General features: G+C 36.8%; 1 protein-coding gene across 1 annotated transcript in view; it reads left to right on the plus strand.

Moving 5' to 3' along the window:
- The window catches only part of LOC140077727 (vascular endothelial growth factor receptor kdr-like), a 112,269-nt gene that overhangs the window by 32,579 nt on the left and 64,989 nt on the right, over positions 1-14,701 (plus strand). Inside the window, exons 2-5 of the mRNA XM_072125163.1 lie at positions 959-1,058; positions 3,815-4,044; positions 6,566-6,693; positions 13,492-13,651. Of these exons, the coding sequence (XP_071981264.1) occupies positions 959-1,058; positions 3,815-4,044; positions 6,566-6,693; positions 13,492-13,651 (618 nt within the window). The remainder of the gene's footprint in view (positions 1-958; positions 1,059-3,814; positions 4,045-6,565; positions 6,694-13,491; positions 13,652-14,701) is intronic.

Below are 14,701 nucleotides of genomic sequence, written 5' to 3' on the forward strand. Positions count from 1 at the left end.
CTCTTGACACCACTCGACCAGGTTTGTTACTGTTCTATGTATATGTTGGGGAGGGGTTTACTAGTTTTACTGCTTTTGTACAGATCTTATTACACATGACAAATAATTGCATATAGATATATATATTATTATCTCTGATGTACCTCAGCTAATGCTCCTTGCTTTTTTATGTTGTACCGTTTCATTTCTTTGCCAATAAAGCGATTAAAAATAAAATAGTGTTTTATTACACCCAGTGTCAGCATGTATGTGAGACACTGCATGGAGAACCCATTTATTAAAAGAATAACCTGAAATATTACTACTGGATGGGGTAAAGAGGGGTGCCATTGTATAGCTCACCTCAGGCAGCAGACAGTTTAGGTTTACCCCTGAGTGTCCATATGCAGTTTTTGTCAAACAACCAAAAAACTTTGATATGGCTTCATCAGCCTTTGGTCAAGCAATTGACAAGTATCTGTAAAAAATAACATATTTATAAAATGACTGAAAAGGATTTTAATGACCTTACAAGTAAAGCAATATAAGTTACACGATCGGATAGAACTACCTGTTGCCAGAATCCTTACATACAAAATACCTCCTGCCTGTGTGGCACAAGTTTGCCTGAATTCAATTAATAAAAAGGTTGTAGAACATAAACACAGAGAAAAAATAAAGATTTTCAGCTGAAAAAACATAAGTAACGACTTGACAAATGTCTGTCCAGACTGAACAATGGTGCAAGCTTTACAAGGAAATGTCTGCCTAATGTTCTAGACTATAATCTAACCCCACACATATCATTTATTTCAGTGGAAAATTAGGAGTGTCTTTGTTTAAGTATGTTGAAGGACCCGATTACTGTAATTCTACATCTTGACCTGAGGGTCCAGTTATTTTTAATGTGAAATCTGTAAATGTTTAGTTGTGCCAAGTTATATTCTATGGCAATAATGTCTCCTCTGTTTCTTTTTAGAGCATCATAGAGAAAGTGAAATCCTGACTAAGCTAGAACTAAGCCCAGCCAATGATAACCTTGAGATCAAAGTAAAACGAAACCAAACCTTTACGTGCAGGTAAGAATACAAATGGCAATGTCAGATTGCTGCATACTAAAGAGCTTACTGTTATTCTAGGTAATTCTTTAGAAATCCTGGTGACACATTCAGGTGACTCCCTTTTTACACACTAATATGAGGTGCTTTGTAAAATGACCGCTCCTTTGCTTGGTTGGCACTTTGTGCCTACAGATTACCCAGGTGATTATAAACTTAAATTAAAATTATGTCATCTTTATGGGTTCATGCCAAGAACAGGTGCAAATGGATGTTACAGCTCTCACTTACTTTTTTAGCCTTCAAAGTATGAATGTCTCTTGTTCATGCTTGACTGATTATATTGTCTTCTTTGCAATGTTTGTATCAATACATTAGGAAAGAACCAAGGCAACCAACTGCACCACCTACAACAAGGTAACTAAGGTACACCAAAATTATAGATGCACACATAAGTATCGAAAATCTCAACAGCCTTTTTTTTGGGTTTCGGACCTGTCATCTCACCTGACAATACTTTAACACCATCATTGGTTTAATTCAGAATCCAAGGTTTCACCTGTGTAAGCCTTTATGAACCAGTCTAACAGCTGAAACATCACATTCTGGAATGAAAAAATGGTGATTTCACTAGACTTGAGAGTTCTGCCACCCTAGGTTTGGCATGCACTTAGAAGCTGTTTTGCTCGTCACCTGACATGTCTATTTTAGCAAAAACCCACAAAATAAAAGTTCTAGAGAATCATTTGTAATACTTCTGGTCTTCCTCCTAGAAATATATAAATATATTGCTTGTTATCACTTTTCTAGTCCAAGGGGTGTTGTCCTATAAATGCTGAAATTGTAGACACTGATTTTATGGACAAAGAACAGACTAATTTCACAACACAAGAACTTCAGAATTCTTATATTATTGAAAATATAAATACTAAATTCTAAAAACATATAATTTTTTTAAAAAAATGGGTGGTCACAGGAAGACCACCAATTTTAAGGTCAAATTTGATTCTCGATTACCTCCCCTAAAATGTTGTCTGTTTAACATATTAATGGGTTGTATTTTATAGAATGTTAATTTCCTCATAAGTGATTTGCTTGCCTTGATCATGACTTTCATGCGATTCCTTTACCTGACCATATATGACCAACATCTCAAGTATTTGTTGACCCATAAATATAGACATTTCTTATCGCTACATATCTCACTTTCATACTGGTCTGAAATGTCATTGGTCACAGTCTGACAAAATACTTGGGTTTAAAATAAGAAGTCTTTGTAGGGGTTACTTCTTTATATCTGAAGCCAGACACAGCCACGGAGTACTTGAGTGGGAATGTGTGAGTACATATGGTGGTCACAAGTCATTGTACATGTCACTCAGTGGCTGGAAGTCCTCTCATGATGATCACCTCCGCAACAGCATCACCCTCAGGAAGGCGGCAGGCAGACAGTCTCAGCTGGAAGCCAGAAACCTTATCTGGGAAGGAACAAGGAGTGGTCATGGATGTTGCAAACGACCCCAATGACTTTTAAAAGTCATTCAATTAATTTTAAGTCATGGATTTCCTGTAGATTCAGTGTCACAATCTTGCACTGCCATCTCACCAGCAATTTTTACAACCTGGGTTGCCACCCATCAGCAAATTCCTGTCCAGTCCATAAAAATAGAGAATGTTTTCTTGCCTGTGAAACAAATGGATCATGTGTCAATTATAATTTGGAGCTGAAGACCTTGTGTTATTATCATTTTACAGATCCCTTGAAATACTGCTAACTTGTTTCAGACGTACTATCTATCTAAATACTTTATCCTGGCCTGAAAGAGTCTTAGTGACCAGATACTTTTAGGGATTTTGTGCTCATCAGGACTATCAGGACTAGCTTTTTTTATCTTTTGAGCTGTCATAAACAATTATTTATCAGCGTATTTGCTAACCCTGCTATCTATATATTAATACATTTTTTAGAATTTGTTTTATATTTCAATTTTCAAATCAATCATTTTATTATTTTCCTTTATATATATTTTCATTTTGTAATTTTTTTATAAATATAGCTTACATTTAGTATAAATAATATAGGCCCTAAGTTATCATAATAGACCTCTATGAGGTGCACCATTTACAGGTGGAAATAGTCCCCTACAGTGACTACAGCTATTGGCGTAGCCATGTGGGTCTGCCGAGAGCCAGCAATACTTCCATGGATGCCAAAAAATCATCCTGCAATAAGATGATCATTGGGTGCCATAAAGACTGCAGCGCTGGTGCATTTCATATTCGTTGCGATAAGTAGGCTGGAGATGGGAAAACAGCAGTGTTCTTAAGCTGCTTCGTCTACCCTCAGTTGCTGACAGCTGGGCACCCAGTTTGCTGAACTGGTGTCAATTTAAAATGGATCAGGTCCCAGAAAATTATAGCACTTGGCCCATATCTGTTTTTGAGTTATTATAGTTTTTAACATTTCAATAAAGTTTGGCTGTTTTTTTTAAACTTGTTTAGAAAAATAGAAAAATAAAAAATTAGGCTGAAATCCCTGGTTGTAGGGAGAGAGAGAAATGAAGAACATGGTTCCTCTTCTTTGTATGTATTGATGTGGCACAGTGTGTTGTACTATAGGCTCTCATTGTAATTCAGTCCTGCACCTAATGAAAATGTTATCTGTGATGATGGTAACAACAATGATAAAAAGAATTAATGTATGTATGAAGATGCAGTAGTTATTAGTGTGAGATCTTTAATTGAAGTGTTAACATGTTCTTGAAATATCTTTACAGAGGAACTGGACCCATGACATGGTATTGGGAACATTTACCATATTACAACCATAGCAGAATGGAAGTCAGATCCTATAAGTGTCCAGAACCAGATCAGAGCCACCTCACCTGTAGCAATTTAACACTCTATAAAGCCCAAGTGAAGGACACTGGATACATAAGATGTTGTTATAAACATCAAACCAAAAAGAACCTACGTCTCCAGGCTAAAATATATCTCTATGTAAGAGGTGAGTTAAAAAATTAAATTAATTAAAGGAAACAAATGCATGACAGCTCCATATAGTATCCATGCCTTAGATATTAAATGGCTTCCCTCTGCCAAACCATATACTGGTATTCTTCCATTACAATCTCCATGCATTAAGAATATCCCTTGAAATGTAGAAATAATATTGGGAAAAATTAGGGGCTCTGCTGTATACACATATGTATATATTTTGGAAGGAATATGCTCTACATTCCTAATTAAATCAACCTGTAGTGGCTCCTATTTCACTACTCACACTCACCATGAAACCTAATGGGACATGATCTGTCGACAAGCACTTCTCTTCACTTGATCTGTGACCCCCACATGCTCTGGGGGTGTGACATTAATGTTCTAGCATTGGAGCCTGCCTAATATAGAGTTCTGAATGACATATTGAGGTATTGCACCATATACTTGTCAACGTTTTAAAATAAAAATGTAAAGAAACTATGTGGCTCATATAAGTAACCATAAAAATATTTTTTTGCTACCTGTAAACTGTGCTAACGTGGTATATCAGGCTCATAGCATAATTTAGCTAGCACTATCTCAAATATAGGTTCATTTATATTCAATCAATCCCTGTCAATAGATAGTAATTATTATATATTCATAATTTATCTCACAACACTTCAGAGTTGAGCCCCAAATCATCTAACTATATTCCCTTCATCCCAGTTACTGAATGGCAATGTATAATAGGGTATGTATAACCCAACAGTGTGCCGTAATTGCTATCCGCAACTTCAGTTTGACTGACTTGTTCAGTTCCACCAAGGAGTAGCCATGCTAATCTTTGGTGGCCTCAACAGGTGGTCATCTTACAATGGTACTAGTTTACAAACAAGTGTAGAAGAAGACCTCAGTTTCATTGTTCTTGGACATTGGAATGTATGTGTCCCTCTGTTTAGATACTTTAGATGTTTTTAACACTAGAAGCTAGGTGCACACATAATCTTGACAACCTGTTGATTGACGTCCCAAATGGAATACTATCCTTTAAATTCCTCATTGACCCCTGGAGTTTTTCCACTCGATTTTGATGGACAAGGGATCTAGGGGCAATAATTCATTCTATCCTGTGCAGCATAATTCTTTCTTACACCTGTTTGACTCAAACAGCAAAAATTTGCAAGGAGCAAACACCTGAAATGTCCCTTGTTACTCATGAGTATATTGGGAGTTTTCTATGTCAGTACATTTAATACTTTTTACCTTCTGTTTTGGTTATACAGAAGAAATCCTTTATATTATACATGATTAAGTATAACATATATATGGGCATAACCACCAATGCACGAAGTTGAGAAAACGGAGCTCATGATAATCATAGTTAACCATCTCCCAAATGGTGGAGTGTGGATGTTTACCTTTAGGCCCCCATACTTACATGTTAAACCCTTCTATATGTATACATTATGAATATTTTGTATATATGCAATTTCTGTTGTAATTGTATAATATTTGTAATTTAAAAGCTCCATTGATTCTTCAAACCATGTCATAAATAAAAAGGTAAATGAATTCCATTCTAACAATGGTCAGATCAGATTACATAAATTATAATAAAAACACACATTTTTTCATATATGTGTAATACTAACAGCACAAACAGAACTTTACCTATATATAATTAATATATATGATATATATTAAAAATGTGACTTCTCAACCACCTGTGACTTGGATTTTATCTGTCTCCTGATTCAGTATTTTTCTTGCACAACATTAATAAAGCTGTTATACTCAGGATAGAGGTTGGGGCAGAGAAAACAACAGTGGGGGTAACATCAACACAGTGATGAACACTTGAATTCTGTTTATTTCCTCTCATGGTTTCCTTCCAAGACTTCTGCACAATAGAGAGCACGTATGATTTATATAGCGTTTGTTATTACAAGGTAGGGGCTGCTCTCTGTGTTGCTGGAGCACCCCTCCTCTGACTTCCACGTCTTAGATTACTATCTGACTTACTTAAAGGTAAACAAAACTTAAATAACACTTTATTATATGTACCAATCTACACATTTGTACGCAGAATAAACTATGGACTATATCGGCTGTTGAGTTTAATTTTTGTTTGTGCTTGGCTGATTTGCATCTAATTTATTGTATTCCTGGCTTTGTGGCGAAATTTGAGACCTTTAAATTTGCACCTATAAAGTTGCACATCCCCTGTGCGAATTGGGACTTTTCCCACCATAAGTTGCAAAATAACATGCAGATACAGCCACAAAATGCACAATTTCAAGTGATAAACCACCTGTCAATGTAGTTTTTATCGCAACATATGAGGCAGAAAAAATGTGATTTCAGTGACAATTAGTCCTGGCGAGTTTGAGTACACATTGCTCAAATGTCACATGAAAATCAGCAAAACCTCAACAGTGACACTACAGCTGCAAAAACACAGCAGAAAAACAGCCGACAACACTGAACCCCCCCCCCCCCTATATTTATAGGGCAAAACACATCTTTATCTGTTATGTTTCTTGTAGATAATTCCCAGCCATTCCTAGAGGTGAACACACAGCAACCTGGCATTGCCCATATGGATACTAAGGCAAATGAACTGATTGTCCCTTGCCGTGTGAGCTCTCCAAAATATAAAGTCACCTTACATTATGTAAGTATATGAATTGCTATGTTTTAGATATTAAGTTTCTGGTACCTGAAATCTATCACTAATATCACAAGTATTATGGTAGAGTGTCAGATGTAACTTCTACCCCGTACATTGCGTGTTTTTCTCATAGGGCTTCTCAGAAACACATCTTTACATTCTGAATGGGAATGAGTTCTCTTATTGAAACAATGGGCTTTTTTTCCATTAAAGTGGATGTTGAATTTCAGGAAATTGTAACTAATTTCCTCCCATTGCACAGTTTACAGACTAACTGTACCTTTACATTGAAAAACAATGACCTTCATGGGAGCATACAAAACAACAATGTATAGATATATAAAATGTTGATACCATATCACTTGCCACTTAGATTAACTACTTTTACGGTTGGCTTGTTAATTGTTTCATATTTCAGAAATAAGTTTATGTTCTTGTTAGGTATAATCACTGGATAAGTGACCAGATCCTTAAGACAACCACCATTCCTTTAACCAGGTTTTCCAAAATTAGACAAACATGAACTGTTTCAAAGAAGAAATAGTTAATCAACCAAATTTCTTCTCTACCTTTTGGCTGCTGGTTTCCACCTCAGAAGACACAACCTTACTTGCTGACAGTGACAAACTTGACAGGGAATTTTATCTCATCTATTCATTGATTTGCTGATTTGGTACAAAACTGACACTTTTCTGGCACAAAATCCTGAATCTGAATCTTTTCTGATTTCCTTAGGACAAATCTTTTAAAATAGTGTTTAGCTACTACTGTCATTCATCCCAGAGTTTAGGCAAGTGGGATGGGAAATTTCGAAAAAATTTTACAAAACAAGATAGGAGTGTTTTTGAAGATTTGGGTTTTATACCAAGACAAGACATTAGAGCAGCATCAGTTCAAACAAATAAATTCTGAGCTGAATCAAATCTTTACAATAATTCCATAAATCAAATATTTGATGATTTTCTCTAGTAACAAGGCACCGAGCACACTCGTAACCTCGGATCCACCTCTAACTTAGATGTAGGTAGATTTCTTTAAGATATGTAGCTGAGAGTAACGGCATTGTTCTGCTGATGATATATTACTAATTAGCTAATGATTGAAGTGTGCTTTTGTCCAACTCATCTGCTGGTTTCTCCTAAGGTGATATACGTTACATCACATAGACGTAAATAAGGTTATTCATAACCCTCAATGGATTATCCAGATGCCTTCTGAGCTGACTTATTCCACCCAGGAGGCTTTGTGATGTATTGTACAGGAGGCAGCCACAAGGTTAAAGTTTGTAGAGCTTTTGCTTTTTCTCCATTGACTATGTTGAGACCATAATTCTTCTCGAAGTGACCTTTCTTGAAGTTCTGTTTCTGTTTCAAATTGTTTAATTACAGTTTGGGCATGTTTCTCGGAGGCTTCTATGCAAAGGCGAACTATCCTGGGTAGATTTTCATGCTGAGTGATCAGAAATTTTGGGATCTGTTGCAATGCTGGAAGTGACAAATATTTTAAAAAAAAATGGATGTATCTTCAGAATTGCAATAATAGCCACTTCTTTTACCTTCTGGTACTCAATACTGAAGGTGCTTTTGCAATATTATTACACAACACTAGAGATCAGCAAAACTATTTGTAGGTTCATAGATTTGATATAAATATTCCAATTCCAGTGAATAAGAATCTTTTTGGCTTTGCTTCAGATGGATCTTTAAAATGGCAGCTAGAATATATTTACATGTTCAGTAGACAATGCAGAACATAAGAGCAAAAACAAAACTAAGTAGAAAATGTACATGTTAGATGTATTGCAAGGCAATGTGTATGTGGAAATGCACTAAATAATCTATGCATATTATAACACTGTAAGTCCATCCTTAAAATGTGCATGTTGTATGTAGTTCTGCATATAAAGTGTCATATAAAGTGTCATAGAAATGTATAGCTTAAAAAAGTGAAAAAACTGTACAACATAAAGCATGACTCCAAATATGCATGTTCCGCATTGTACTCAATAAAAACAGTTTTAAAATAAATAAAATGGCAGATAGCTACTGCTGTCATTCATCTGAGAGCTTAGGGTAGGGGGAAGGGCCAAGGAAAATGAAAAAATATGAAAAAGTAAGAAATTAGACTAGAGAATCGGTATGTTGAGTTAAAGAACTTAAAGCGGATTGTCAGCATCTGAGGTAGCGGATCCACTGTAACACCGCAATCGATAGTGGAAGCTGACACCTAGAACCAGAGTCTAAGCGGCACTTGGTTTTCACCACAGCCCGCCGGAAAGCGGGATGGACTTGCTGAGGCAGGGTACCACTAGGTCACTCCATAGGCGCGCATTTGCCCGCGGTGGTGGCCAAGGCGTGGTACAAAGTTGTGAGGCAGAATCGTGGTCAGGACATCGAGACAGGCAGCACGGGATCAACGTCAGGAACAAAGCAGAAGGTCAAGGCAGCACCGAGTCAAAGTCAGGAACGGAATGGGAGTCACAATGGGAGATCAGCAGACAGAAACAATGCTACAAAATAAGCTTTCTCTGAGGCATGAAGCACAAAGATCCAGCGGGGAATGCAGGAAGTTGCCATCTTTTATAAAATTCCTGGAAATGGGCAGCACCAATTAGCAGTGTGCGCACGCCCTAGGTGGCAGGGCCGCGCGACGCGCTGCTGGATCCGGAGCAGGAGCGTGGAGAGGTAAGGCAGTATGGAGGGGAGCTGGGGGCCGCATAGGAGCTGGGGACCAAATTGAGGCATGGATGAACCCGTGACCCGAGATGTGGGTTGCAGGGACACCAGTGGCACGGATTTTATACCAATTTCCAAAACAGTTGCAACAACATTGTTTGGGACTGAATAGGTTATAGATGGGATAATAATTTGATAAAGAAATGTTCATTGGATTGTCTTTTCCTGATAATTTCTCTATTTGACAACAAATTGTACATTTGAGGGAGACATTTAAAACAGTAGTTGTTGGCAGCACATTGCCTCATACAAACAGTGATCTGCTTCAGGATAAAATTAACCTCTATGTATTAACAATTATTCAGTGACAGTAATATGCAAGGTAACTACACATATTTTAGGGAACATAACTGATGACTGAGTTGTTGCATAAGTGACCTGTACATGTTACTGTTAGAAATATACATGCACAACTATCCTTGCTGTTTGAAAGAACCATACATGGACCTTAGATACCCATTGTAGGGTCAGTTTCTTAGGAAGCTAACTTTTCAGTTTGTTTTAGATCTCTGGAAGGGAACCAACATGCACGTAGAAAGAATTTACAAATTCCAGACAGACACACTCTCCAGTGCATAGTAAATCCATGTAGCCTTGGAAAGTTATAATTAGCATTAATCTATAATTAGTTCAAGCCCCATATTTTCTTTGTCTTTACTGATAGTAACACTCAGGGTCTCTATGCGCTGCATATTGGCATCCTTTAAGATTTAGCCTAATTACAATTCTACTTTTTGAAAGGAAATGATAAAGTCGTGTGGAGACATTCAGTCGGCTTCCTGTGTATAAAGGAAGCTCAGGCAGGGAAGTACTCAGCGACGGTAAATATAGAAAATCAAAATTCAAGACAACAGTCACTACCTGTAAAATAAAATAAAAAAAGTCACAGAGGAATAGTTTTATTAACATCCAGGGAGGAATTATCCTAATTCACTGCTTTTTGTTCCAGAAATTGTGAACTCTCTTTTGTTGCCCTTTTGTTTAAGGATACTAGCAGAGACTGATGATTTAGTTGAAGGCTGTCCAATAGGTTTCTGGGTTGTAGGTTTACACCAGATAGCATTACTTTATAAAGGAAATCTACACCAGCATCAAAGATTGTAAGCCATGAACACTTACATGCTGGTGTGTGCCCCCTCTGACAGGATCTGCTCTTCTTTTAGCTTCTTATGCCCTTGTTTTTACAAATAAAAGGCTTTAAAAATTATACAATGAGCCTGAGGGGTTGCGGGCTCAACTATCTATCTAGGGAGCCCAGAATCCCTCAGGCTTATTTGCATAATATTAAACCTTTTTTTTTTAAAACAAGGGCATAAGAAGCTAAAAGAAGAACAAAACTGCCGGAGGGGGCAAACACCAACATGTACAGTAAGTGTATTTGGTTTACAATTGATCCTGGTGGTAGATTTCTTTTAATCTATGAAGCCAATTTTTTAAATTGACTCCTATACCTCCACGGTTAGACAATAGACAATGAAACACTCCTTTAACAGTGGGAATGTTAACCCTCAGTTGTCGAGTTAGTAATGTATTTCAAGGGTAAATAATATTAGGGGCACATTATTATAAGAAAGACTTATACATGGGAAATATAGATATTTAGATACATTTAGTTACATAGTACGGTCGAAAAAAGATGTACGTCCCTCAACCAAGGTAAGCAAGGGAAGGAGTGTAAGGGAACAGAATTCTGTATTATCATATACTGAACTATAACCATTGATATTATTTTGCTGAAGGCATCTACGCCCTTTTGAAGCGCTCTGCTGTCTCTTCTGTGACCAGTAGTTCTTGAGCTCTGCTTTTCCAATGAACCACAGTTCTTACAGTAAAGAAGTATTGTTGTCTTCGAAGACCATAGGTTACCTACCATCAGGAATACACCTATTAAGGTCCTCCTAACATCCTAAGCACTAAACTATCTTTCCTTAATCCTTTATAGCTCATAACCTAATCTAAACATAAAAGGTATAAGAGCTTGTATAATGGTCTAGCCATTCTGTATAAGGGAACAGTATAAAATAATTTAATAAATACAAATTCTGCTTCTTGAACCAGCCATCAGCCGCCATCTTACATTCATACCCAAGGTGAAAATGACTGCAGAGAAGCCTGGAGGTAAAGGAGGGAGCAATATATGTTTTGGTCGGGCATAGTTGAGTCATGGCAGTACATTACTGCATTTAGTCATATGAAGGAGATGACAGACTGATCGCGATGACAGGCAACTCTGAAGGGAATAGTCTTGTGGCTTGGATGTTTTTGTGAATATAATGATAAATACCTTCCCCATCTTTCAATAAAATATGCAACTAACTATGTTGATTGACATAAATAGGATGAATGAAATATGGAACCAATTAATGTTTTGTAGAACATAGTACAAGCCACAGTATGTAAACGAAAGATTGTGTCCATGTTTCATGATAGCAATTGTATTATTATTTGAGGTGGAGGATTCATCTAAAAGATATCATTTGGTTTAGTGGAAGAACATTATATATTTTAAGGTGATATTTTTAGGGAATACTTAAAACAAGGAAATAGAAAGTTAAATTCTAAGCTAAATGCACCAACGTTTTTCAATTTGACTGGCATTTTAGTCTTGCACCCGATTCACACTTTGTTTTAGACAATTTTTATGCCTTTACATTGCTATAGCTGGATCAGTATAATTACTGGTGTAAATATATAACCTTGGATCATGCTTCTGAGTAGACTTTCACTCCCCCACTCTCTTCATGTTGGCTCAGTTTGTTGAAAGTTGGTGACGTCACCGTTGGCAGATGGGACCAGGCTAACATGAAAAGAATGGGGGCGTGTATATCTAATCATACGGCAGAGCCAAGAGGCGCTCTGGTGATGTAGAGGGAACGCCTCCTGCTCATTTCACTATTCTTATTAAGTGTTTTTAAGAAGGATCCAAACATTGATTTCATCAGAATAACCAGAGCATCACCTTTGCTACAAGACCAGCATATAAGACCAGCAGTAGATGTGATGGTAGATATCCTTTAAGGTTATCCATTCTTATCCTACAATGGTCTTGTCCTTTCAATAAAATTCACCTTCCTTTTGTATCTTATATGCTTTGTCCACTAGATGACAGCATATAACCTGACACTTTGATAATCTATTAATACCACTTATATCTTAGCAAATGTGTTTCCTCTGAAAAAAAATCTTCTTATCATTTCATGAAGTTGCAGTACCAGGAAAGTCCCTAAAAACAAGTTATGCTGTTTACAACAAATTGACCAACGATCTAATATTTTTACAACTGTCCCTTTACTCTGATGACAGGGAGCAGGGTGGGTGGGAGTGAAAGTCCCACCTCCTTGTATTTATTATGGCCTCCCCCAAAAAAACATATGAAATCTCTGCCAGGGGAGCTTACCTCCACATATACTAACGGGGGCCTCTTGATAACTTCTCCCAATATGTATTTATATGTACAGTATATTGCCAGTTAAAAGTAAATGAAAGCATTACATAACAAACTAAATGAAACAATCTATATTAAAAACACCACTAAGCCTATTAAATTTACTTTTGTGTGACTCTTACTAGTAAAGACATAAATAGAGTAGAATTGTGATACATTTTAAATGTTTCAATAAATTTAATGTTAGAAAATCTAGCAAACTATTTGTCTATATTACAAGCAATATACTTTCCTTGCAACATCCTCACGCTGTTAATGTACTAAGTGTCATATTGAATTACAATGTACAAGACAGTTTGAAGAATGTTGGGTAACACAAACATAAAACCAATAACATAAAAAACATAGCCATTGCTAGTAGCATTGCCTATAGTAAACACAGAAAATGTTACATACTGATGAACAGACAGATATGAGGAAGTAGGATATTTAGGTTTTGCAAGACTTTAGCCTTAGATTTCAAGCTTGAATTTATATTTCTATATGTTCTGTCAAGATGTTTGTTTCATTCTGCTGGAGCTTCTGTTTTATGCAACATGTACAGTAAGCGTGCACCAATGCAATGCCAATAATGTGTTACATATTTTTTTTAAAATGTTACATTTATATCCTTCCCTTCAGTTCCATAATAGATCTAAAATAGTTCAGCGTGGAATGGAGTGGGACCCTAGAATTGGTTTTACAATTCCAAAACCTCACCACAGTCTTCAAGAAATTTTACGGTGTGAAACTGAAGTAAAAGGAAAATATTATCATACCCTGTTTTGGAAACAAAACGTAGGTAAGAATGAAACATTGTTTTTTTGGCATTTTACAGTCTTTTTTATTGCCGGTTTACTATCCTTAACTGTATTTTAGACATTTTAGACAATACTTTGTTGAGGTGTCACTTGGCTCAGGTATTCTTTGGCGGTGTTTGACACTGATCCTATACGTTGTGGAACAATTATAGAAAGTTTTCTACTACTAAAATGTAGTATTGGGAAAAGAGTATCTTCCAGATACAGTCACTGTTTCACTGCTTGGAAACTGATGGTTTGGCATCCCTACTTTACATAACACTTCCATAGCTTAACATCTTGAGAGATTACAAAAAGTATATATATATTACAACAAGGCACAGATATAAAGAGACTTACATAGTTAAAAACAGTGATATAGTTTAACTGATATTCACTAGACCAGTGATGGCGAACCTATGGCACGGGTGCCAGAGCTGGCACTCAGAGCCCTTTCTTTGGGCACTCAGGCCATTGACCCCAGGACAGAGCTCACTAAAAAGGACCAAATTCACCAAATCTTCCTGCAGACCCAGGCAAATTAAGAGATGCTACAATCAGCGCCATTTTAAAACAACACTTCATTGGCTGTGTGGAACTGCGGTAAAAGTGAGAATGTGTTGATAGAACTGCATTATCTTTGTAGGTCATCCTACTGGACCCTACATTCTTACTGTATAGAGAGACCCTAGTGAGAAGCTACAATGATAGTCTGAATGTGCCCTCCTGTATTTGTGGCCTCAAGGGGCCGATACGACTGATAAATGTTGAAGAGCAGGTAGCTCTTAAGTTACTGCTTAAAATGCAATGTTGGCACTTTGCGGTAAATAAGTGGATTTTGGTTATAGTTTGGGCACTCGGTCTCTTAAAGGTTCGCCATCACTGCACTAGACCATCAATTTGTAAGTAAAGGTAACAAGTGCAAATATTATAAACACATTTTCAAAAAGTAACATATTTTGACTATCCAATGGCAGATGCCATGATAGTTCCCTCATCTATGTTTACAAACTGTTGGCACATGTAACAAACCAGTAGCATTGGTAGCTAAG

This window comes from Engystomops pustulosus, chromosome 9 (genome assembly GCF_040894005.1).
Source record: "Engystomops pustulosus chromosome 9, aEngPut4.maternal, whole genome shotgun sequence".
Classification (NCBI taxonomy): Eukaryota; Metazoa; Chordata; class Amphibia; order Anura; family Leptodactylidae; genus Engystomops; species Engystomops pustulosus.